The 27,623-nt window shown below is 40.8% G+C and overlaps 1 protein-coding gene across 2 annotated transcripts in view; it reads right to left on the reverse strand.

Moving 5' to 3' along the window:
• LOC126354481 (acid sphingomyelinase-like phosphodiesterase 3a) overlaps positions 1 to 27,623 on the reverse strand; it is a 1,087,830-nt gene that overhangs the window by 391,946 nt on the left and 668,261 nt on the right. The window contains exon 3 of one of the 2 annotated variants that reach the window (XM_050004208.1): positions 25,618 to 25,682. In XM_050004208.1, coding sequence (XP_049860165.1) covers positions 25,618 to 25,681 — 64 coding nt within the window. In that variant the 5' untranslated portion in view covers position 25,682. Of the gene's footprint in view, positions 1 to 25,617; positions 25,687 to 27,623 lie in introns of both variants that reach the window. The other variant, XM_050004201.1, reaches the window with a different exon arrangement.

A 27,623-nucleotide genomic window follows, 5' to 3' on the forward strand; every position in this document is an offset into this window, starting at 1 on the left:
GCCTGCAGCGGGTGAGCAAATGCTGCAAAATTCTGACATCCTTTGTAAATTTGATCTGCAGTAAATGTAGAAGTTACGAAATTATTTTCTCTGTAAGCAAGTAAAAGCAGTTTTTATTTTGCGTTTCTTTCAAAGGAAATCTACGGCGTTTACTGTTAACGACGCAATTCGAAAAATTATACTCATTCATTTGTCACACAATATGGCAAGTTTTTCTTGTACTGTACTTCGCAATAAGCAGCAGTGTCTGGGAGACCGGTAAATGGAATAATGAAACATCAACGTAAAAGCGTAATTGTCTCACGCAAGTGAAGGAATACAGCCTGCCAGACGGAGGACTCGAAACCTGAGTGCAGAGTGCTTAAGTCGCGCACTTACAAGCGGAGCCACACCGACGTGAATTCTTGGTTGGGATCATCGGAAGTGACAGACCGATAGGATCAACCTTTGCACCTGTGGCGAGGTACGTCACCTGATGATGTTACCTGTTCAACATTTGTCATCCAATTTTGGGTATTTCCCAATATTTGCGACCCGATATGGCTTGTGTTAAATACCTTGCCCAGCTTCTGCTACGTCGCTTCGGATGTCTTTAAGCTTTAGTAAAAATCACTTTGTACACGATTAGATTGATGTTATCTCGTAAATACAAGATGGTACACTTCTGCCAAGTCTCTACACTTAACTCATCATAACCGATCTACACATAGTCATCACTACGCTACCGTGACTTAATACACTCCTGGAAATGGAAAAAAGAACACACTGACACCGGTGTGTCAGACCCACCATACTTGCTCCGGACACTGCAAGAGGGCTCTACAAGCAATGATCACACGCACGGCACAGCGGACACACCAGGAACCGCGGTGTTGGCCGTCGAATGGCGCTAGCTGCGCAGCATTTGTGCACCGCCGCCGTTAGTGTCAGCCAGTTTGCCGTGCCATACTGAGCTCCATCGCAGTCTTTAACACTGGTAGCATGCCGCGACAGCGTGGACGTGAACCGTATGTGCAGTTGACGGACTTTGAGCGAGGGCGTATAGTGGGCATGCGGGAGGCCGGGTGGACGTACCGCCGAATTGCTCAACACGGCGGAAGGTGCACGTGCCCGTCGACCTGGGACCGGACCGCAGCGACGCACGGATGCACGCCAAGACCGTAGGATCCTACGCAGTGCCGTAGGGGACCGCACCGCCACTTCCCACCAAATTAGGGACACTGTTGCTCCTGGGGTATCGGCGAGGACCATTCGCAACCGTCTCCATGAAGCTGGGCTACGTTCCCGCACACCGTTAGGCTGTCTTCCGCTCACGCCCCAACATCGTGCAGCCCGCCTCCAGTGGCGTCGCGACAGCCGTGAATGGAGGGACGAATGGAGACGTGTCGTCTTCAGCGATGAGAGTCGCTTCTGCCTTGGTGCCAATGATGGTCGTATGCGTGTTTGGCGCCGTGCAGGTGAGCGCCACAATCAGGACTGCATACGACCGAGGCACACAGGGCCAACACCCGGCATCATGGTGTGAGGAGCGATCTCCTACACTGGCCGTACACCTCTGGTGATCGTCGAGGGGACACTGAATAGTGCACGGTACATCCAAACCGTCATCGAACCCATCGTTCTACCATTCCTAGACCGGCAAGGGAACTTGCTGTTCCAACAGGACAATGCACGTCCGCATGTATCCCGTGCCACCCAACGTGCTCTGGAAGGTGTAAGTCAACTACCCTGGCCAGCAAGATCTCCGGATATGTCCCCCATTGAGCATGTTTGGGACTGGATGAAGCGTCGTCTCACGCGGTCTGCACGTCCAGCACGAACGCTGGTCCAACTGAGGCGCCAGGTGGAAATGGCATGGCAAGCCGTTCCACAGGACTACATCCAGCACCTCTACTATCGTCTCGATGGGAGAACAGCAGCCTGCATTGCTGCGAAAGGTGGATATACACTGTACTAGTGCCGACATTGTGCATGGTCTGTTGCCTGTGTCTATGTGCCTGTGGTTCTGTCAGTGTGATCATGTGATGTATCTGACCCCAGGAATGTGTCAATAAAGTTTCCCCTTCCTGGGACAATGAATTCACGGTGTTCTTATTTCAATTTCCAGGAGTGTAGATGACCATATGGCCGCCTGGTTGTATTCCTATACCAGATACAGCACACCATGGTCACCTGTGTACGTAGTTAAACAGGTGATTAATATTTTATCTGGTAGGCTTGCAAAAAAATACAAAACTACTACCGAGAGGTGACCCCGTGATTAGCACAAAGGATTCAGATTCGGCAAAACGGTTTGAATTTCCGTTCGGCCAGATTTAAATTTTCCCAAATGTTTCTAAATCGCTTAACAAAAATATCTGCATGGTTCCTTCCCTATGCCGAAATTATTCTTTTATTGCCTCGTTGTCGACTGGACAGTAAACTCTGCAAACGTGACCGTAAGCCAGTAGTGATCTATGAGATATTTAAGTTTCCAAAAGACACCGAATGTAGACATCAGTAAATATAAGGACGTGACGAAGAGACAGGAAGGAGCAACAGGTTTTGCTGTACCCACGCTCACATGATGTATGATTCCGACAGTTATTGCTACAGACATTGAATGAAGGCTCATTCCAGCATGTTAGCGAGGGATCATTGCAACGATAATTGGATGCGATGAACATTTGGAATCACCTCACCTCACATAGGCAGATAAAGCAGACAACAGCAAATTTCATCATATGCCTGCGCGGAATGGCCGAGCGGTTTCAGGCACCATGTCACGGACTGAACGGCCCTTCCCGCCGGAGATTCGAGTTCTCCCTCGGGCATGTGTGTGTGTGTGTGAGTGTGTGTGTGTGTGTGTGTGTGTGTGTGTGTGTGTGTGTGTGTGTGTGTTGTTCTTATCATACTTATCATAAGTTAGTTTAAGTTAGTTTACATAGTGTGTAAGTCTAGGGACCGATGACCTTAGTATTTTGGTCCCTTAGGAATTCACATACATTTTTCATCATGTGCTTGGTTTTCTGAACACCACCACACCCTATTACAACTCAACTCGCTTGCAAAGTCACCTGACTTGAACCCCACAGATAACCGGTAGGGCATGTTAGAACAAAGGCAAAAACGTCAACAACAGTAACCCAGAAATCTGGCGCCATCAAATGCTCAGCAAGGGGCTCAACCTGCACAACTTCGTGGATTCACTTCTTAACCGAATACAGGTGGCTAACAAGTGTAAGGTGTAGTTACCCGGTATTAAGTGACACTTGTGATGATTTCGATACAGGTGACTCGTTTTTTGTTGGGTGATGTTATTAAGACCAGGAAAAACAGCGATTTTCTTATACTGTTCACATCTAGTATTTAAGTTGTAAAATCTAGCCTTTGTATAGTTTTACATCTAATACCGTGTCTTTGTTTCACTATGACAGGATGACTGTTGAAAATCGACTTTCGATAGAAAAATATCTAGTACAAGAAATAAATGTTAATTGTGATGTCAGAAGTTCCAGGATATGGTGTCGTGTAAACAATTTCTATTGGCTGTAAGGCATGTATCCCATAGACTGAATCCAGTGAACGATACTATGTACCAAAGATATTAGTAACGCATATTGATAACAAAGGTTGATTTTCCGTCACTGAAAGTTTAATATAATTCTCATGTGGGAAACTACACTGCTTCTCCAAAGAAATTGGTATAGGCATCCGTACTCAAATACACAGGTATGTAAACAGAGAGAATAAGGCGCTACTTTCAGCAGCGCCTATATAAGATAACAAGTACTGGCACAGTTGTTAGATCAGATACTGCTACTACAATGGCGGGTTATCAAGATTAAAATGTGTTTGAACGTGGTCTTATAGTCGGCTGCACAGCATCTCCGAGGTACCGATGAAGTGTGAATTTTCCCATATCATTATTTTACGAGTGTACCGGTAATATCAGGAATCCGGTAAGACATCAAATCTCCGTCATCACTGTGACCGAAAACAGATCCTGCAAGAACGAGACCAACGACGATAATGCTGGATTGTCAACAGGTGACAGCGTGCGAAACATTTAACGAAACATCGTCAATATAGGCTTTCAGAGCCAAATGCCAACTAATGTACCTTTGATGACTGCACGACACGAAGGTTTACGCCTTACCTGGGTCTGTCAACACCGCCATTGGAAAGTTGATCACTGGAAACATGTTGCTTGCTCCGACGATTCTCATTTCAAATTAAATCTAGCGGATGGACGTATACTTATATGGAGACCACCTCATGAATCTATGGACCTTGCATGAAGGCAGAGAACTATTCCAGCTGCCGGACCTATTCCAGCTGACGAAGGCTCTGTAATGCTGTGGGGCTTGTGCAGTTGGAATGATATGGGATCCCTAATGCGTCTAGATACGACTCTGACAGGTGGCACGTACGTAAGCATCCTATCTGATCACCTGCATCCTTCCATGACCATTGTGGATTGCGATGGACTTGGGCAATTCTAGCAGGACAATGCGACACCCCACACCTCCAGATTTGCTACAGAGTAGCTCCAGAAACACTGTTCTGAGTTTAAACATTTCCGATGGCCACCGAACTCGCCAGACCTGAACATCACATCTGGAATAACTTGTAACGAGCTGTTCAGAAGAAATCTCCATCCCCTCGTAATCTTATGGGTTTGGGACAGCCCTGCTAGGTTCATAGTGTCAATTTCCTCCAGCAGTACTTCAGACATTAGACGAGTCCATGCCACGTCCTGTTGCGGCACTTCTGCGTGCTCGCGGGGCCCTACGCTTGATTAGGCAGGTGTACCAGTTTCTTTGGCTCTTCAGTTTACTGGACTGTTGTAAGGGTGCCAGAGTCAATAATTAAATGAAATATCAATTTGGAGGGATCTTTCATAGTCCCTCAAGGGATTAGGAAACGAGACACTGTTGATGATCCGTCTGACGCTGGGACATGACGACATTTAGCTTAGCTGACCCAGAGTATAACGGGTGAGAAACAGACTACGCAGTGACAGTGTATCTCACAGGACCTCTCTACTCTGTAATCCTCACCCAACGCTATCGTTATACTTAGTCATTACACTCTGATACACGATACAGGACACATATTAATATGAAACATAGGTCACGAAAGTTACGTTTATCGAGTCCAGGGGAACACAGTGAGCCGTATGAAAGATATATTCTATCCCCATCACTGAACAGCTTAACGACTCCAAGAGGAACTCGTTTACATCTTATTCTTTTACCACTTAACCGAGTTTCTTGTTGTTGTATTCCTGTAACTGAAACTAAGCACACGTCTAGATCTCATTTTCAATTTCAGTAGTGTGTGTACTGAGCACATTTTCTATTGAAATGGCTAGCATCCAAATAAACGAAAGGTTAATGATTTATATAAAGAAGTCTTCTATTCGTTTTCTTTACCAATAACACGGTTTAATTTGTAGCTACACACGACAAGCCTATAGGGAAAAGATTGCTTCAAAAGTCACAGCGTGTGTTGCTATTCCATGTCTCAAGAGTGAGTTTATGTTGCGTTGCAGTTACATTTGATTTTAATGATGCAGTGAAATAGGTAGAAATATATTGTACTTAACAGTTATATAGAATTTATTCAAGTAGCCTATTTCTCCAACCGGCCGCTGTGATCGAGCGGTTCTAGGCTCTTCAGTCCGGAACCACGCTCCTGCCTCGTGCATGGATGTGTGTGATGTCCTTAGGATACTTAGGTTTAAGTCGTTATAAGTCTAGGGGACTGATGACCGCAGATGTTAAGTCCCATAGTGCTTAGAGTCATTTGAACCAATTTTTCCTAGACTTACGTAATGTTGCCTTATAACAGTCACTATTTAGGTGTGGAATCACCCACCCAACACAAAAGGAGATGGGAAAATAATTTAGGTAAAGTAGTAGGAATTGAAGGAAACCTGTGATAGCTCCGACTTGGATATGGCACGGTAATTTAAAATGGAAAGTGGGTAACGTGGCATCGTGAGATAATCATACAAGGAAAAGAAGGGTACCATTCATTGCAGCAAAGCTGCTTTCATTTCCTAGTTACGACTCACGTTTTCTTTTTACGCTTGACAAGAACGCTGATGGTGTTAACACGAGCCAAACGCATTCAGATCATCCTGATGTCTTGAGAGAGGAGATCGCAGAGGTTTTCAATCATCTCCATCCGCACCGACCACCTATTGTTCATAGTGCGATGGTGAAACTTCTCGCAAAATCCATGAAACTGCCTCTTTCGGAGTCAAGTCGAAAGCTGGACGTCTGTGGATGTAACAGCAGCAGCTCCTCACTGAAGAATCTGGAGAGTAGCATCAGCTGCTTCTCGCAGCAGAATTATGCCCACAAACAAAAGGCACCCTTACAGAATGAAAATGTTATGTCAGCTAAAGCAATCAGTTACGTCGACTTTAGATTGCTGAACCTGTGGCGCGCAAACTAGAAAATGACCCTCGTCTCACCTACGACGCACTACTTACGATAGATGGAGCTAATTTCTATGTGTACTGAGAGATACTGATCAAAGGTCAGCCCTCAGCCATTTGGACCTACTTGAGTCACTTGATTCTTCGGAATTGGATTGAAGTCCGTGAGATTTCTATCTGTGTGGACGTATGAAGGAACTTGGTTATACATCAAGGATTACAAACCTTTCGTTCTCCGTGGAGAGGATTATTGTTCGCATTCCGGTTCAGGTGATGGTTAAAATCTATTAGGAATGGGTGGAGTGCATAACTACCACAAAACGTGCTGTACAACACGTCGAGCTATCTTGTACCCTTAATATGCTATCACCAGCAGTTGTCGTGTTATCTTCACAACATGGGTCACTCATGAATGAATAAAGCTATGACGAAATTAAAGGTGTCAATGGCCTTGCCGCAGCGGTAACACCGGTTCCCCTCAAATCACCGAAGATAAGAGGTGTCGGGCTTGGGTAAAACTTGGTTGAGTCACCGTCCAGGTCTGCCGAGTGCTGCTGGCCAGCGGGGTGCACTCAGCCCTTATGAGACCAATTAAAGAGCTGATTGAGTAGCGACGGCACCAGTCACGAAACCTGACAACGGGCAGGAGAGTGGTGTACTGACCACGTGCCCATCAGTATCCGGATCTGGTGATGCCTAACGGCTAAGGATGACACGGCGGCCGGTAAGTTCGCAGGCCGCTGTGGCCCAGCGTTTCTAGGCGCATTAGTCCGGAACCGCGCTGCTGCTACTGTGGCAGGTTCGAATCCTGCCTCGGGCGTGGATGTGTGTGATGCACTTAGGCTAGTTAGGTTTAAGTAGTTCTAAGTCCCGGGAACTGATGGCCTCAGATGTTGAGTCCAATAGTGCTTAGAGCCATTTGAGCCATTCGGTACCGTGGCGCTTCTAAGACCTGTTCGAACGGTGATTTTTTTTTTTCAAATCGGATATTATTCTTTCTGACGTGTAAATCTCTGTGTGATACGTCATATTTCCTCTTTTCTTACGAAGGTTAAAAGTTGCATCCAAGATAGCGGCTTCCAAAATGGGTCGTGTTGAAAACATAGAATCGATTTCGTCCTTCACTTTAAGCCTCAGTTTATCCGCCTGTTTTTGTTTTAGAACACTGATTGCAAACCAGTGGCGTACATTGCACAATTTTGACATTTACTTAATAATTGTACCCGTAGCAAGATTATAGTTTATTATTCGCTAGTGTGATTGGTATACATAAAAATTTACCAGACGTCATTCAGATTTCACGTTCTCCTACAAACAAAATTCATCGTGCTCCTGCTTACATCGCTCGTGTCGTTTTAGCTGACAATAGACCAAAAGACCTTGTAAATATATAATTGATTTTACTCCTCCTTACCTCGCTCACTTCTATTTTGCTGAACTCATTAGACCTGTCTGTTTATTTCTGTTCCCAGAAACAAAACGAATTCCGTTGCGTTTACTTTAACTCGAAATAACAGCACCTTGATCCTGATACCTCATGTTTAATTGTTTAATGGGTCTTCATTTTCACATTTTACGACCGGCTGAAGTGGCCGAGCGGTTCTAGGCCCTACAGTCTGGAATCGCGCGATCGCTAAGTTCGCAGGTTCGAATCCTGCCTCGGGCATGGATGTGTGTGATATCTTTAGGCTGGTTAGGTTTAAGTGGTTATACGTTCTAGGGGACTGATGACCTCAGAAGTTAAGTCCCATAGTGCTCAGAGCTATTTCAACCATTGTTTTCACATTTTACGTGTTAAAAATTAATAATTGTCATCAATTTTCTTGCAGTACGAATGAATTCCAAAATTTGTATCGTTGGATAGGCGTCCCACATGGGTGTATTTGTGTAAGCGCTCGCGTGAGCTTGTGGGAATGTATTAAAGGGGCAGGTGTATCTCCCATACGTAACGTGCTGCGGCCTCACGTCTTTCTAACATTGACAGGTTGGTAACGTTAAACGAGTTCAGACAGACAGAATTCAGAGTAGCTGTTCCTGGTGGAGCCGTATATTGTCATTTAAAACAAATGACACAGTCCAGCTTTGCTGCACATTGTAAGTAGGCTGTTTAGATTTTTATGTTGGTAACGCCACGTAGCGCTCTGTATGAAAATCACTGACTGTGCTGTGTGCAGTCTGTGGCTGGTTGGCATTGTTGCAATATTCGCTATTGTAGTGTTGAGCAGTTGGATGTGAACAGCGCGTAGCGTTTCGCAGTTCTCGGAGGTGAGCCGTCAACAGTGGTGGATGTGGGGAGAGAGATGACAGAATTTTGAGAGCGGACGATCTGGACGTGTGTCCATCAGAAAGAGTAAATTTGTAATAATGGATATCATGAAGACTTTTGAACACTATTAAGGTCAACACATTGTTTGTTCTCTACCAAAATCTTTCATTTGCTAACTATGTGTATCAGCAGTTAGGGCCTTCAGTAGTTAAAATCTTTTCTTTAAATGGCAGTATTGGCGCTCGCTGTATTGCAGTAGCTCGAGTAACTATGATTCTTGTGAGGTAAATGATTCATGAAAGGTACAGATTATTGTTAGTCAGGGCCATTCTTTTGTAGGGATTATTTAAAGTCAGATTGCGTTGCGCTAAAACTATTGTGTGTCAGTTTAGTGATGATCAGAATATGTAAAGAGAGAAATGTCTGAGTACGTTCAGTTTTTCTCAGCTGTCTGAAAATCAAGTAACGTAAGAGGTTTACCAAGACAGCAATTCATAAATTTTTCTAAGGGGTCGTTTAAACATTAATTAAGGATAGGGAGTATCATTAGGGCAAAAACAGCCATCAAGCTGACCTGGTCACCCCATAGCCTACCCCTCTCCCCTAGACCAGAATTTATATCTATTAACAACACAGCAGCAAATACTACCAACATCCAAATCGGAAACCAAGAATTAGTTTCAATGCCTATAGAGGTGGTTAAAACAACGAACTAGAATTATGCTGCTGCGCGGCAGAAATTCCCATTTCGTATAGGAAGCGTATACATTTTGTGACTGCTTAAAATCTGTTACCGTAAATGTCGGGAGAATTACTTCAGATCTGCATTTCCTGGAGATGCGGAGATTGGCACTGATCCTCGAAAGTTCGAGTCCAAACATTAATATCACCAGACCTATCTACTCAGAAGTTTATGCTGTAGTTATCTCAATGTTTCTTAAGAATATCGACGTACTAGGCTGTAGATACGGCTATCGTTATATAGAGCGCTCGCGATGACAGCGCCACTACGTTCTGCAGCGATATCTTACATACTCTGCGATATGACGTGGCCGTTGAGGCTGACAACTGTGCTGACATTTTCCTCGTCACGAAACCCTTAGATAGCACATAATATTTTCGCTATGAAGCTTGCGGTTTATTCTCGTGAACTTATTTCAGACGTTCTTACTGTTATAGAAATGTCACAGAAGCGATAATACCTCTGAATTTGGAGAACGTTTATTGGAAAGTCTACTATTCGCTGCACTGTTGGATCGGAATAAATGCTGAATTATACAATACTGGAAGACCTGCTTACATTCGACGCCTGCTAGAAGAATAGGTGAGTATATATAGGTGAATAAATATAGCCGTATAAAGTATAAATATGCAAAAACATCAATTATTGTTAGATTATTCTATTGGAAATAAATGACGGGAATATAGAAATTCAGAAGCGATGAGTAATTTATTAAAGATTTTGAAAAGATTGTCAGAATCTGACTGCGTTGGATTTTATGTTATGCCATTTCCTCGGTGTTGTATTTAGCTACAATTTATTTTATTTTTTGAAGTCATCAGCCTTCTGACTGGTTTGAAGTAGCGCACAAAGAATTTCTTTCCTGTGCCAATCCCGTCGTTTCAGAGTAGCACTTGCAACCTACGTCCTATATTATTTGCTGGACTTATTCCAAACTTTGTCTTCCTGTATAGTTCTGGCCCTCTACAGCTCCCTTTGGTACCAAGGAAGTCGTTTCCTACGGTCTCAACAATGTCGTATCATCCTGTCTCGTCTCCTTGCTCTGTTTTCCAAATACTCCTTTCCTTTCAGATTCCACGCAGAACCTTCACATTCCTTACCTTATTAGTCCACGTAATCAACGTTCTTCTGTAGCACCACATCTCAAATGCTACGATTCTCTTCTGTTCTAGTTTTCCCACAGTCCTTGTTGTATTACTACACGATGCTGTGCTCTTGTCTGAAATTAAGGCCAATGTTTCATACTAGTAGACTTCTCTTGGCCAGTAACGCCCTTTTTGCCAGAGTTAGTCTGCTTTTGATGTCCTCCTGCCTCATTCGTTATTTTGCTGCCTTGGTAGTAGTATTCCTGAACTTCATATGCTTCATGACCATCAATCATGTTCCCTTTTCTGCTATTTTTCACTGCTTTAGTCTTTCTTCGATTTACTCTCATGCCGTATTCTGTACTCATTAGACTGTTTACTTCATTCAGCAGATCATGTGATTCTTCTTCACATTAACCCAGGATAGCAATGTCATCAGCGAATCGTATTACTCACATCCTTTTACCTCGAATTTTAATCCCACTCGTGAACCTTTCTATTAATTCCATCATTCTTTTCTCCATTTACAGATTAAGAAGTAGGGGGAAAGACTACTTCCTTGTCTTACACACTTCTTTCTTGGTCGTTCACTCTAATTACTTCCTTTTGGTTCTTAAAGAAATTGCATACAGCATACCCCGAATTTCCTCAGAATTTCGAACACCTTCACCATTTTAAATCGTCAAACGCTTTTTCCGTGTCTACAGATCCTAGAAACGTGTTTTGATTTTTCTTTATTTATGCTTTCATTATCTGCCCCATCGTCACAATTGCCTCTATGGTGTCTTTACCTTTCCTAAGGCCAAACTGAGCGCCATGTAACACATCTTCAATTTTCTTTTCCATTCTTCATGAGTTGTTAAGCTGATTGTGCGATAATTCTCTCACTCGCCAAATCTCGCTCTCTTCGAAATTGTGTGGCTAAAATTTTTTCAGAAAGTCAGACGGTGTATCGAAATACTCATACGTCTTACACAACAAATAGAATATTCATTTTGTTGTCACATACGACAAATATTTTAGAAACTCAAACTAAATGTTGTTTCTAATTACACCGAAGGTTTCTTTGAGTTTCCTGTATGCCTATTCACTCCTTTATAGAATCGTTTCTTTTTCGATTGCATCACGTTTTTGGTGCAGCTGTTTCATCTTAGCTTCTCTGCACTTCCTATTTACATAATCCGTCAACCATATGTATTCTTCTGTATTCCCGAATTCCCCTCTTTGAGTCTTTGACGATACCGGTGGTAAAATGAGAATGACTTCTTATGTTCGAAGTCTTTCTGCGCCAGTGCTGACTATTAATCAAAATTTTAACGGGAACGGATTTCGAATTTGGAACGGAGGACGTTTTGATTACTAATCGAAGGCGCTAATCTTTACCCTCCAGGGCACACTACAGTCGCTATACCAAACTGTCTTTTATTAGACATATGCGTTTTAAGCCGCCATATGTTATACGTTTTTCCTCAAGTTGATGATGGTTAATAGAGCCGAAACCGGTTGAGGAATTGTAAACAATCCTATTGGAGTAACATCTGCAACTGAGCGTTATACCAGAAGTTGAAAATACTGCTACATTTGTAAAGTTCGGTCGTATGACAATAAAAGAACTTACAACGGTAGCTGTATTTTCAATCACTGAATAATTATAAGATACTGCTGATTGACAAATAAAAATATTCTATATATGTGTCACGACCGTAGCCAATTACCAACATAAATAAAGTAGGAGCTTTTATGTTGCTAAGAGAAGGTCCACATAAAAACAATTGTCAGAAAATCTGAGACTCGTTGAAAGAATCTAAAGGAAATATAACTCAACCACAAAACAAATGTATTGCAAATCAGTTGGTGTTTGGTCGATTCTGGAGTATTGGTTTCACATGGGACCTTAATCATGATGGGTTGACAGAAAAGCTAGAGATCTACCCATGACTGTCGAATTTCGATATAGCATCGTATACACAACAAATAAAAATTGTAGGCGCTACCAGATTGGCTTACCGCATCACAGAGACGTTTAGTGTCGAATTCTAGAGAACGTGCTTTTTAAGAGGAGCAATACAACATATTACATCCTCCCTCGTAAGTCTTGTCAGATGACTACGAAGAGAATATCATAGAGATCAGAGCCCATACGGACGCTTACGACCGCGCTCCTTCGCTCGCATGATTTGTGAGTATAACGGGAGGAGGAATGAGATGACAATGGTACACGGAGTATTCTCGACTACACACCACACGTTGGCAACATGGTACATCAGCGGAATCAGCTGCTCGTGTTATATGAAAGACAATGACTGTCTAACACAAGGAGAAAAGTAGTACTACCTTTTATGTATACACGAAGTTGCGATTAGGGATTTCCGTTCAAACAGCTGTAAGACTGTTGCAGAAATAAAGCAGTATTACTAATTATGACGTCATGATTTTGCCACTGGTAGACGGTTTTGCTGACTTCCCCGTAGACCACGGTACTCGTCGTCGACAGCGGCCCCGCTCCAAAGTGTCTCCTCAACCACGTTAGCTGACCATTTGGCTTTAATGACAAATTTAATAGTCAAGTACAGTACTCTTCTCATCAGTATTGATTTTATTTAAATGTAGAAATTACATATACTGACTTAAACAATTTTTTTAAGAAGTACCATCTGAAAATAAACATTCTTACGTGTTCTTCCCATAGACATTGTGAATTTTATATTGCGATTACCATTTGCATGAACGTTTTTTCCACCTGCTGCGCAGGTAGAGCGTCACTTCGCTACATGCTCAGCAAGAAATGACTATGGCAATAACGCCCACCACTTCTGTTATGCCTAACGTCACACATTTTCATTTTGTAAGTTTCACTCAGCGTCCTTATCTGGATATCGTCTGTGACCCCAGTTGATATGAGATACGTGCGGCGAAGTCCTGATGATGCTAGACGGATATACGCCTACATGAATATTAAGTAAGTTTGAACTTTGCTATTCGAGCGTCATCCTCTTTAAGCTGCGATGTGTGTTTTCTGTGAAAATATTGTCACGCAAATAGTCTCTGTTCTTCAGTAAAGTAAAATGACTTTGTACTGGTAGACATTTGAATTTAATGACAAATATTTCTACCACTATACAGTTTTCACACTGCAACACATTTGTTAATTACTGCGTAACCTTGTTAGAGAGCGAAGTGCCCTTACGTCAGATCTCAGGGCCTCTCGCTTCAGAAATGCTTGGGATCTTTGGAGTAAGTCCAAAGTCAACTGCTCGTTTACAAAATTAGTTTCAGATTCAAGTGTTAAGTACCTGTCCCAAATTTTGTTGAAATCGGTCTATTAGTTTATGACCTCTTCACTATCGGCCCAGAAGGTGATTAAGACGTGCTCAAGCCTCCGGTGCGACTTTGTGCCCTAGATTAAACCCGCCGTTGATTTATCGCCTATCGGTTGGCTGAGGAACTCCTGTAACTACGAAGCTTCTATGCTGTCATTAGCTCAAATTCATTGCCTCACACCTTCATTCTGGATTTGTGGTTGTTGTTTCATTATGTATCATATAGGGTCTTCCCTGGTTCGCGCGGCTCCCCCCGTCGGGGGTTCGAGTCCTCCCTCGGGCTTGGATGTGTGTGTTGTCCTTAGCGTAATTTAGTTTAACTTAGATTAAGTAGTGTGTAAGCCGAGGGAGCGATGACGTCAGCAGTTTGGTCCCATAGGAACTTACCACAAGTTTCCAATGTTATGGTTCTCTTTTCCTTAGATAGAGTAGTGCCTAGTGAGAGTCTTCTGGAAAATTCGGTTGTTCTGTGATCTAGGTACCAATGCTACGAATTAGAATGCAGGCCAAAGACAAAACATTTCTGATGATTTTTTTTTCTGATTTGGACTAGATGATGTCAAGGATTTTGTTGAGATGAAGTTTATTGTTTCTGTAAAATTAGAAGAGACGTGAAATTTACGTTTTTGAGACATAGCTTTTCATAGATTGTTATTGAGAATAAAAAATCTGATCTCGTCTTGGCACACTTTGAAACGTCCCCTTAGAAAAATTATTAATTACTGTGCTGGTAAACCTCTTACGTTATTTGATTTACAAACAGCTGAGCAAAACTGAACGAACTCAGACCTTTCTCTCTTTGCTTATTCTGATCATCACTAAACTGACACACAATGTTTTAGTGCAACGGAATCTGACTTTCAATAATCCCCACAAAATGACTCTGAGCACTATGGGACTTAACTGCTAAGGTCATCAGTCCCCTAGAACTTAGAACTACTTAAACAGATCTAACCCAAGGACGTCACACACACCTGTGACCGGGGCAGGATTCGAACTTGCGACCGTAGCGCCTAGAACCGCTCGGCCACTACCACAAAAGAATGGCCCTGACTAACAATTACCTATACCTTTCATGAATCACTTACCTCACAAAAATCTTCGTTATTCGACATACGAAATACAGCGAGCGCCAATACTGCCAGCTAAATAAAAGACTAACTACTGAAGGCACTAACTACTGATAGGCACAGTTAGGAAATGAAAGATTTCGATAGAGAATAAACACTGTATTTACCTTAATAATGTTCGAAAGTCATAATATCTATATCAGTTCATGACATCCAGTCTCACAAATTTCCTTTTTCTGACGGACACACATTCAGATCGTCCGCTCTCAAAACTGTGGCATATCTACCCCCACATCCACCATTGCTAGCGTCTCACGTCCAACTGCACAACGCTACGCGCTGTTCACATCCAACTGCCCAACACTACAATAGCGAATATTCCAACAGTGCCAACCAGCCACAGACTGGGCACAGCATAGTCAGTGATTTTCATACAAAGCTATACGAGGCGTTAGCAACATAGAAACCTAAACAGCCTACTTACAGCTTTTCTGATCAATCGTGAAGCTCAGGGACTTAACACGTTAATCAGGGGTGGGCAGATGCTCTATTATGGGCGCGGACGTCCGCATGCCCCCACACTGGTTCCCGCGGGCGCTGACAGCCAGAAGTTTACCTCTACCTCTCTGTTAACATCGATCGTTTGTTACAGATGTGCGCGTGGCATGTTGGGCCTGTTTACTTCCTTCCGTTAGCGTAGTAGGTGTTGAAATCTCTTCACATTATGACAAAATCACTGAATCGGTTGAAGCCCTAAACTTCAATCAACAGTGGGAGAAGAATTACTTTTTATTGAAACACAAAAAGCCCCTCATTGTTTGTTTTGTAATGCTATTCTATGGTCGAGGATGAAATACAAAGTGAAGTGACATTTTAAACTCCATCATGAGAAATTGGGGATCGCTTTACATACTGAGGAAAGAATGCCAAACTTCTCGAACTAAAACATGAAAGAGAGAGAGAAAAAAAGTTGATATAAATGTATGACATTTCTTGAAAATGTTATTGTTATATATATAACGCATTATGTGATTTTTTCCTTCGGTTTTTCCTCTTCCTCGTAACGTATCTATAGGGTGAGAACCACATCAGGAAAGGCAACAGGCAAATGCCATACTTTCAGATTTCCGAAAAAGAGTTCGACACTATACTGGAGACCGTTAACGAAGGTACGTGAATACATAGTAGGATCCAAGGTATGTCGCTTGCTCGAAGACTTCTAAAGTACTTTAAGTAGGCTGTTTACGTTTTTTTATTGGTAACGCCACGTAGCGCTCTGAAAATCACTGGCTGTGCCGTGTGCAGTCTGTGGCTGGTTTGCATTGTTGTCTGCGATTGTAGTGTTGAGCAGCGGCAGCTGGGTGCTAACAGCGCGTAGCGTTGCGCAGTTGGAGGTGAGCCGCCAGCAGTGGTGGATGTGGGGATAGAGATGGCGGAGTTTTGAAATTTATAAGAATGGATGTCATGAACTGATATATATATATATATATATATATATATATATATATATATATATATATATAATGACTATTAAGGTAAATACATTGTTTGTTCTCTATCAAAATCTTTCATTTGCTAACTATGCCTATCAGTAGTTAGCGCCTTCAGTAGTTTGAATCTTTTATTTAGTTGGCAGTAGTGGCGCTCGCTGTATTGCAGTAGTTGGAGTAATCAATATTTTTGTGAGGCAAGTGATTTGTGAAACGTACAGGTTAATATTAGTCAGGGCCATTCTTTGTAGGGATTTTTGAAAGTCAGATTGCGTTTCGCTAAAAAATATTGTGTGTCATCTTAAGCACAGTCGTGTATAAATTGTTCTAAGGGGACGTTTCATATGTCGACCCTTAGTCGAGGATACCTCACTGGAATCTTCTGATTTTTTTCTTGTAGTTTGTGTAATTAATGTAGCTTTTGTTTATTGCTAGCGTGTAATTGTAGAGAGAATCTCCTTTGCAGTTGCAGTCTTTCATTGTTGTACAGTAAAACAGTTGTGGCATGCATGTAGGTTTGCACCAAGTACTTCGCAACTGCGCTTGCAATTAACTAAATATTATTTGCTATGTCAATGTGTTCTCTTATTTTTGCTCTTCAAATTGTGGTTTTCTGTGTTATCGTGTGAAATATTGTGACAATAATGGCGTGTGAATAACGTAACACTAGGCTCCAAAGTAAACTGAGAAATAATAGTGACGACGAGCGTAGCTCACCAGCACCACTGTGTAATGAATTAACAGACATTCAAAGTAGTAATTTGGTAACTATGCATAGGGAAATGGAGCGCGCGTCAAATAATGGTGTAGACAGTGAAACAGGTAGTGAACAGGGAAGCATTATCGACGATCGGTCGGCAACAGCTCGCCTCAGGAATCGGGAATGACAGAACACAATCTTGCAAATACTGCAGATTCAGGTTTCGGGTCCTCACCGTTTTCTAAAATAAGTCAAGACACATTTTCTTCTTGTCAAAATGCGAATATTGCCGGTTCAAATGCACTGCCGAATAGCAGTGAGGAACATGTTTCAGACACCAGTGCACTGTTATTACCGTTAATGCAACAAATGGGACAGAGGCTACAAAAGTTAGACACAATGCTTGAACAAAATCAGAAACAAATGGGACAAAATCTTCAAAAGTTAGACACAATGGAACAAAATCTTGTCCTCAGGAGGGTACACGCTTACTTTGTGTACCATGTGTTTAGCAAGCACAAGGAGCCCTAGCTAATATGGTATTTGCTTATACAACTTTACACATCGGTACCATATTTCTCTAACACATTAATTACACAGCTATCTGATCATTTAACTGGGACAAACATTCATTTTACTACATCAGTGACAGGTGTTTACGTGATTGCACAGTTGGATAACTTCACACTTACGAAAGTGGTATTTTATCTGTACTTTGTGAACTGTTCATATTTTTTCGGAACCACTGTGATACTATGAGAGCTTTGAATGACATATTTAGTATGAGATCATGATTTTTAAAGTATGTTTGAGGTAGAGGACACTTTTGACATGAGCACAGAATTTTTTTTAGGTTCTGAAATTATTGGAGGAAGCTACGACGATTTTGATATTTGGCTGAGGTTTTATGATGTTCTGATGACGATGTGTATTATGCTGTTGCGGTATGTTTATGATCAATAAGCTGATCCTATATGAGGAATTTGATTATGCTACATATTTATTACGATGAGATATTGAAGAAGTGTCTACGAATATGTGTATATGTAATAAGGTAAGGAATAACGAGTAGTGGTTAGGGACTCCGGTTTGTGAAAAAGGATGTTGAAAACCGAGAATCGTACTTTAAGTGTTATGAAATGTATGTAAATGCGTGAATGTATTACAATGCCGATGAAAATTTTTTGGACACTGTTATATCAATAGGATTTTGTTTCTACAGATGTGTATCGCAAATTCTTGACCTGTGAAATTTTTTATATGAGACTGTCACTGTAGCGGAAACTGCTGTCGTAAATTTTTCAGTAAGAAAGGTAAGTGACCATCTGCACATAATGCGTCGTGGGCACCCAGCTGTGCGACAGTCGCCTGGGAGAAAAGCCATTACTGTGTGCCTTTCAGAGGCACAGGTAAAAATAAAGCCATTATCCTCGCTATTGACATTCCTTTGTAGAAAGCATAGTAAATACGACACCCTCAAACTTGAAAACATGATTACACTGTAAAGTTCTTAATTTATGATATTTACTGAAGTGAAATGATGAGCAACGTTTCATGTCTATTGTTTTGCTAGTTGGAAGATTGTTTACTGCATTATGAAATGCCTTATGGCTAGCGAATGACGTTTCACGCCTTGCTTTGCCTATTTTGTTTAATATCTAGTTTCTAGCTGCACTGGAGCATTGGTTGAAATAAAATTTAATAGATGTACTAATATAGTTATTTTATGCCTACAGACCCAGTAAAAAAAAAAAAATGATCTACTTCCAAGGAAACGAGGGAACATAAATAGGCGTTTCCCTTCACAGAAACTGCATAAATAATTTTTTTTACAATTTGGTAACTTGTCTGCTAGCGTATGTTCTCGTGGTGCATCACTCTAGTGTTAAGATGTGACATAGGTATTAAACATTTTCACTGTAATATTTTTTCTGCTTCAGCTTTGTCTTGTTTAGATATAATTTACTGCATTTTCTGCTGCTGTTTGCCAGGCATAGTGCTAGTAAATTTCACTTTGTATTACTCTGTTAAGCCAGTTTCACTACTGATTTATTTTTCTTGTTGCTGTTCATTGCTTCATATTAGTTGTAATGTTACATTTGATTTTCTAAATCCTATATTGTTGCTTTTTTGCCAATTTGCATTTTTTTGTCCTTACTGTTTGTGTTCATTGTTTTGTGCTGCTGCATTGCGTCGTCCCTTAGTTTAGCATCTGAGCTCAGTAGCTTTAAGTTAGCTTAGGAGGGGGTAGACTATATAAAAATCTAACTATGATGAATTGGAAGAAAAACATTGAGAAGCTATAAGAAAATGGTTTGGCCAACAAAAAAAAAAATGGTGTACAGTGGAGAAAATCTATTTTTGAAAGAGGATGTGATCAGAATACAGAAAGCATGCTTCGATAGGATTTTTTTTTGGCTGGAGCAAATGTTGAAATAAGAGGGACGATCTATGCTATGAAGTTTTGGGTTGGACTGCAGTACCAAATGTTACCCTGAAAACAAACCCTGTCCTTTCCTTTTGTGTAATCCCACTATGTGTTTGTGTACCCTTGTGTATTTATTTTCTGCGTGTCTCTGTGTACTGTTTCATAGAATTTTTTTCTGTTCTAATACTAAGCTACATTCACTATGATGAAGAATACCATTATCCTCAAATATAATTTGCATCAATAATATGTTATTTACTTTGTAAAGATGTTTAGACATTATTTATTCTATTTTGTTTTAATGCTCATGTGTGAAGTTGATGTTTCAAAAGTTATTCTGATCTTTTATGTATTTACTTATGTCATAATTCCTGTAACACTGATGTATATGTTATTTCGATTCTTTTGTGAAGCCTGTACTACTACAAATGTTATCTGTATTATGTTCTTTAATGATATATTTTGTACCTTTGTTATTGTATTCTTATGTTATAAAATTGTAATTGACACCAGTTCATCAAATTAAGTAACTTGTAAATTACATTTCACTGCACACGTTTCTGTTGGTCATAGTATATGGACAATATGTGAGAAGTAGGGACTGATAGTGTTTGCACGTGTGTTAATAATTCAGTAAGGGACTGGATAACAGCATTGCTGGTTGTAAGGGCATTTCAAAAACAATTTTTGTGAGTGCACAAATGGTGGTTATGGACTTGCTATATTATCCGCAAGACTCTTCAATGGTAATTGTGCGCCTGCACAGTCGGAACAGATGGCTGCTGGCTATCTCTACAAGGACTACAGTGGGTCTACACCTTTGATGACCCACCAATACCATTATTTCTACAAGGACTGCAGTGGGTCTGCACCTCTGGTGGCCCACCAATACCGTAATCTCTACCAGGACTACAATGGGTCTACTTTCAGTAGTTTGAATCTTTTATTTAGTTGGCAGTAGTGGCGCTCGCTGTATTGCAGTAGTTGGAGTAATCAATATTTTTGTGAGGAAGTGATTTGTGAAACGTACAGGTTAATGTTAGTCAGGGCCATTCTTTGTAGGGATTTTTGAAAGTCAGATTGCGTTGCGCTAAAATTATTGTGTGTCAGTTTAATCGCAGTCTTGTACAATTTTTCAACGGGGAAGTTTCAGTACTAGAACCCAATATGTCGTCCTCGACGGCGAGTGTCCGTCGGAGAGGGGGATAACATAAGGAGTGCCCAGGAAACTGGAACAAGAGTGTTATTTTCTATATGCGGGACTATCTGATTCGCTTTGATACTGTGGTATACAGGAAGGTGTCGAAGATGAGTGACTGTAGGTTGATAAAAGATTACGTTGAGAAAATTTCTGGTGGGCTCTTAATGTTAAATAGTTAATGTGGATGGGTAGGAAAAACAAACCTGTTAATGTTCCTAAACAGCATTAGTAGCGTCCTGCTTAACACAGTCACGTCGTTTAAATATCTGGGCGTAACGATGCGATGCGATATGAATTAGAAAGCGCATGAGAGGCTTGTGGTAGGGAAGGCGAATGGTCGACTTCGGTTTATTGAGTGATTTTTAGGAAAAGAAGACAGCATAGAGTTCGACATTGTATTGTGCTAAGTCGAACTGCAGACTATCAACAGCTTTTCTATCGTTTGAAGAAATCATCTGAACTTGTGTAGCTGCCTCTGCTTTTTCCAATGAAGTTGGAACGATATCTTCACGCTCAGAAGAAACTGGAGCATTAAAGAACGTACTGTTCGCGTAGGAAGACTAATACTCATATACAAACATCAGAAACCAACTCGATTCTTTCAGAACCTGTAAATTAACATGCAAAGCCTTAGTGGCCAGATGGCGCATAAAAACATACGCGGTAACTTAAATTCATTTGCTTTTCTTCACAACAGAATTGTTGTAAGCTATTATTACTTTGTGTAACAATAGTGTAGTTTTTAAGGATACTTTTGTTGACCGCAGCGGATGGAGCTCTTGCATTGATTGGTGAAATACTACGCACATGTTATACTATGTCGTAAGTAATCATTGCATTGCCACACTGTAACGTTTACGGCACTGCGAAGTATACTTATACAACTATAAACGAGAGCGTCAGCTGCCGATCCTGTATTATAGTCATTATGTAGTCCCCTTCTCGAATAGGCGAACGCGAGCTGTGGTCGCATCGTGCCAACACGACGATACAAGTGCCCTCCATGCACTCTGGCAGCTCCCGCGCCCATCTCTCATCTAGGTAATTACTTTTCCGTTAATTTCTATCTGCGTGTCACTAAATAATTTTTTCGAAAGTGTAAACTCACACTGTGAAAGATATTTCACTGTAGTCGACAAAATCGTCTTGGCAGATTCAGCAGCTGTATAGACATTTAAGATAATTCTCATTTGTTTTTCCGTCTCAGTTGCACATTCGTAATTGGATTGCATGTTTTGATCACTCTGGATCATCTTCACATCCAAGTAGTTGCCTAAGCAACCCGTCATGTCTGCTCATAGCCATATATCACAGTACTCTGAGTATCATCGTTCTTTCCCAGTTTTTGTTCTCTTGAATTTTGTAGCAGAGGTATTACCGAAAGCCACTGCACGGTAAGAAAACCGGCTCCCGGCAGGAGACAGACCGCGCCGTACGCATTGTGCAGCCACAAAGAGCATGGATGTTTCATGCTGTACGACCTGCCCGCGCCAGCGCATCGCCAAGAAATGTCAGACCGAGTACCATTCCGAAAACTCTTTTGCCCCTTGTACTTCATTATTTCTCAGTGATTACACTGATGATTAACTTTTATTTTCCAATTTCCTTTATTAAAGGTTGTACAAACACACACTCACCAGAGAGAGAGAGAGAGAGAGAGAGAGAGAGAGAGAGAGAGAGAGAGAGAGAGAGAGAGATAGAAGAGGAACAGATTAAAAGATAATAACGTTCATTCAAGATAATAAAAGGATACCTATTTTACAACTTATTCTCATATCTTGCTATTTTTCTACGTAGTCATCCTTCAAATGTGTTTGCCGCACCACTATCCTATGCTTCTAGCATAGTCAGTGGCCACCAGGTTGCTGAACCAGTGACTATCATAATCTTTCAGTTGATTGCCATTTCCATAGTGGTTTCCGCTAAAAAATATCCTTCAAATTCCGAATTGATGGTAATTAATCGGGATCAAATCAAGACTATAAGGCAAATGGTCGAAGACTGTACATATTCTTCCGCAAATCCTTCAATCTAATTGGTTTTCGTTTCACGTCGAGCGGAAGCAGTACAATCAAGAACTATCATAAGAATATATTTTATGGTGTGTTACAAGCACATAGACTGAGCGACAATGCGGGACAACAGCTTTACCGCCGCATTTAACTGGGACAGTATTGGCCAGCCAGCTGGTCGAACTAACCTGCAGTGATGTTTACAGTTGCAGTTCAGATGTCAAAAGAGACGGGCAAAGAAGCAATATAGCTTCGAACCTCATTTAATTTTTAAAGAGAATGAAATAATATACGGCAAAACTCCAGCACTACCGTACGCTTCTTAGATGACCAGATGGGAAGCATAAAATGCTCTACTTCTAACCTAATATAGTGTTCTAATAGCAAACAAGAGTGATGAATGAAAAATGTAGCATTTTATGGTGTTCTCGATGCTGTGAAAACGATTGTTTTTCACGTTTCTACGACACTTGTCACCATGGTTCGCATGAGACTACATCTGTGGTATGAAACATTGGACATATTCCAAATAAAGAGTATTTGGTTTTTCATTTTTCTCCTAAAAAATTAAATAGAATTTTAATTTAAGCATCCTTTATGAACAATCTTTCATAAAATATCGATAATTAAAAATTTATATTGGAAATGAAAACAGAAATTTCACGTACAATATATAATTCTAAACTAGAAGACATTCATCATTAATAAAAAAATGATGAATTTTACAATTACGAGTTATAGTTATTTCAAACTGAACGACAATAAATTTACTGATGTGAGACTTGAACCAACGAAATTACCTGCAGTATGTTATCAGTATGCGCTGCTACCGGTTCCACTACAATTCCTGTGTGTATTTCTAATTACACTGTATTAGATACAGTGCCCGGAAAACTTCAAAGCCGGTTATTTCTGTAAGTTTATGAAAAACATTAAGAACAATCTATTTCTCGGCACTTTTTAACCGTGTTCCACATGCGTGTTTCAGTATGGAACAGAAAGCGGCTTCTGTCAGTTTCGTACCGCGTATTAGCACGTGACAATCAGAGAACAAGTGCAGAGACCATTTTTGAAATAAATAAAGCATAAGTAAGAAAAACGTTGGGGATATCTGTTAATACATTAGAACACCTTAAAGTTTCATTTAACATAACTTAGTAATAATATATCTAACACATGAGTAGGACCTACTTCCGGGAGCGTAGCAACACCAGTGTTCGTGGGCTACCACTTCGGACCAATCATCGCGTTTGCTTTTGGTTACTTTGGGTTCATTCTTGTGATGAACGGAGTATAGTGTGTCTTATGGACGCTAGTCAGTTGACGATGCTTAAATGTACCAAAAACTGGGTCGAAGTAAACAAGTACCAATGAACGTGGATTTGACCTACCAAAAAGTGACTGAAGAATCTATAAAAAAAAAAGGGATGGACAATTGCACTAGATTGAATAATTCAGTAATTTTTTTCGTTTTAAATTATCAATTCGTTAATTTGGAACTATTTGTTAAAACTCAGTAACCGCGAATATTATCTTTAAATTATACAAAAGGATAATTATGAGCTCTTGGGTTTCCAACAAGTGTAATACTCGTTATTTGATTTCGCCAGAAGATAAACCAGGAAAGTCTACAAATTTCAACGGTTTAGTTACAAACGTACGAGGCTCTGTAGCAGTACCATTCCATACTAAACGTTCAATCTTTTGGTCATGCTGGCAATCAGTCAGATCCCGAAGCTATTTGTATACCACCTCGTCACTATAGAAGTAAGACTACTTGCACTGCTAAGTAACTTTTTGTAATGGGGCGTATTAATACTTCACTGTCGTTTATCGATGAACTTAGTACACCACTTACGTATCCGAACAGCTGCTGTATAAACTTCAGTAAAATATGCTATTAGTTTCGATCAATAAAGACCATTGTCTGTCACTGGTACTAAATTCGCAACAACTTCTTGCTTTCTGACTTTTTAAGCTCAGTTGACTTAATATTAACTTAAACAAGCAAACATCTGTATTTTTGTTACATGTCCCTCATGTTTGCCTACTTACGTAATTATTAAGGCCACTATGTTTAATAAATCAGCAAGCAAGAGGCTACAGCGAGTTGTTGGCCGGTGCCAGAAGGTGGTTCTAATAGATAGAAATTAGTAACACAGTTTAGCAAAGTTCTTGCAGTACCCAATGGTGTAAAATATATGTATTTCTTTAGGTATACTACCGCTATGAGGTACCACACTGCATGTGTGCTGTTATGCTTTCAATCGATCGAGTCAGTAGCAGGGAAGAGACCATTTAGTGAATATGTGCTGTTTCTTTTCGCTTGATGTCAACAGCGACAAAAAAAATTAGTGTCCTTGCGGAAAATAGTGTGCAGAACTGTAATAAACAAATGCAGAGTTACGTGGAATCGGACTGGTTCAATTTTGAAGGAGACCAATGCTTATTAAGCACTTCTAGAAAACAGAAAAATGCGCACTAACAACCCGGTGCATTATATCCCTCGAGGCTTGCAGAAACAGACAAATAGTCCCTTAGTAATATGATCGTTTTCTTACTTTGTTTGAGTTATTAGGTGCTAACAGCCAAGCAGCCATGAAGACACATCTAGAAACTTATTAAATATTAAACGTAATATCTACTCCCTACAAGGACGTCATATGGTTTGATCTGGTACAATGAAACTGTAGTCTGATAGAATACATATCAGATCAGGTTTACACAACTTTATTTTCCTTACTTCGCTACTCCGTCACTTATTTTCAGTGGGTAATAAGTCAGCAAAATCACTCCAGCCCCTTAATCACGTAGTGACTGTTCGACTTTTTACACATATTTTACATTCGAACGCACTGATGCAGCTGACTTACCAATCTTGGCGTGAGACGCAGTGAAAAGCAGAATAAGGTAGAGGGCAGCTCCAATGATCAACATCCTGTCTGCAACAGAACAAAGTAGGAAGTGTTACACTAATGCTGCGAGAAACACTAAAGACAGATATGCCACTATATGATAATAGTGCATTCTGGTTCTCGACATAAATATAACAGGAAACAGCAGACATCTTTACAGTACTGAAACACTCACGACATTTTCGAATGACGATATTGTGAAGTACACTATATAAGAAAATTTCTCCCTATATTACATCAAGTACTCGTTTCGTAGTTGATCTGTCATCGCTTCTGAGGGAAGGCGGCAGTCTGTCTCAGGCGGTCAGAGCCACCACGACGGATCGGGGCATACTAAAAAATTCTTCTGACAAATAGGAGAACTGAAATCACTGTTCACTGTACGACTCTGTCCACATTTATTTTGTACTTTACTGAATGAATCACTCGAAAATAGCAAGCACAAGCTCTACTAACGATTCTCAATGCCACTCGCTAATATGGCAATTGATCCTGAATAATACAAAGTGTGTGGTCTTCCACATGATTACTAAAAGAACTTGGGTTAAATGTCGGTTACATAATACATGATGCAAATTTAATAGCTGTCGATTCAACTAAATACCTAGGCATTATGAATAGGAACATTTTACATTGGAACAATCACGCAGAAAATTTTGTGGATGAGGCAGACCAAAGGCTGCATTTTACTGGCCGAACTGTTAGACGATTCAGTAAATATTCTAGTATTCGAATTCACAACAGCTGTCTACATGACTAATCCGATAGTATATAGCGTCGGTGCACTAAAGCTAAGTAATTCAAAAAGTGCAAGTACTTTTGGTCCCCATTGTATGTCAACTAGGTCTCTTTCAGAGTGTCAGCTGATCGTGGTCTTGTTATTAGCGTCGTTTCTGTGGTCTTCAGTCCGAAGGCTGGTCTGATGCAGCTCCCTCCCCACTCTAGTGTATCCCGTCCGGTTCTGCCAGTAGTGAGACCGTCTACACTACGCTTATCCTTCCATTTCTGGAAAATTTGTCAGCATTACAGTGAAAAACCTTTATTTATGTACTCCTTCATACAATTCGGTGTCCATTTTAAGCATGTGTTTCAGGTGGCTAAATAGAGGACACCGCCTGGAGGCCAAATAAATTTAAAAAAATAAAAATATAAAGGGGGAAAACTGTGCAGTGTGACGTGATTGACGGTAGGATTGCATAACTGCCACACCTTTTGCCGAGATGTTGTCACTCCCTATGTTACGTTCTAAGGGAAATTACCATACCGCTCACATAACTGCTATGACTTGTCATATCTCGGAATATTAAAGTAAAACGACTATTTACAGCTACCAGTTCAGTTCTAAACACGAGAAGCTATTCAAAGTTATCTTTGCAAAGAAAACCGCGACAGTCACAGGTAGGTGCGCCATGTTAGATGCAGTCTCCTTTCTGCAAACTACACACATCTGAGCCTGATTAATGAATTCATGCCTAGGTCTGTCCCTGCAGTTTTTACTTGGCCCCCTCACTTCAGCCCATCCTTGATCCCTGAATACGCTCCCTATCACCAGATCCCTACGTTTGGTAGAGTTGTACCATAATTTTATATTTTCCTCTATTTGATTCAGGACATTCTCATTAGTTACTCAGTCCATCCGCCTAACCCTCAGCATTCTCTTGTAGCCTATATTTCAAAATCTTTTACTCAGCTCTTATCTGAATTGCTTACCCTCCATATTTCACTTCCATACGAGGCTACACACCGGATGAGCGTTGTTCGATAGGTATGATAAATAAAGCGAAAAAATGCTTGTTTCGTAAACAACTCGCCTTACTTCTCGACATAGTCTCCTATGAGGGATGTACACTAATCCAGCGATCCTTCAGCTTTTTCATCCCATCCGAAAAATCTCTGCAAAATACTCGTTGACTGCTGCTTCAGTAGCTCACTACATAAAAATTGCTTGCTGGCTGAAGTTTCAT

This window comes from Schistocerca gregaria, chromosome 1 (genome assembly GCF_023897955.1).
Source record: "Schistocerca gregaria isolate iqSchGreg1 chromosome 1, iqSchGreg1.2, whole genome shotgun sequence".
Classification (NCBI taxonomy): Eukaryota; Metazoa; Arthropoda; class Insecta; order Orthoptera; family Acrididae; genus Schistocerca; species Schistocerca gregaria.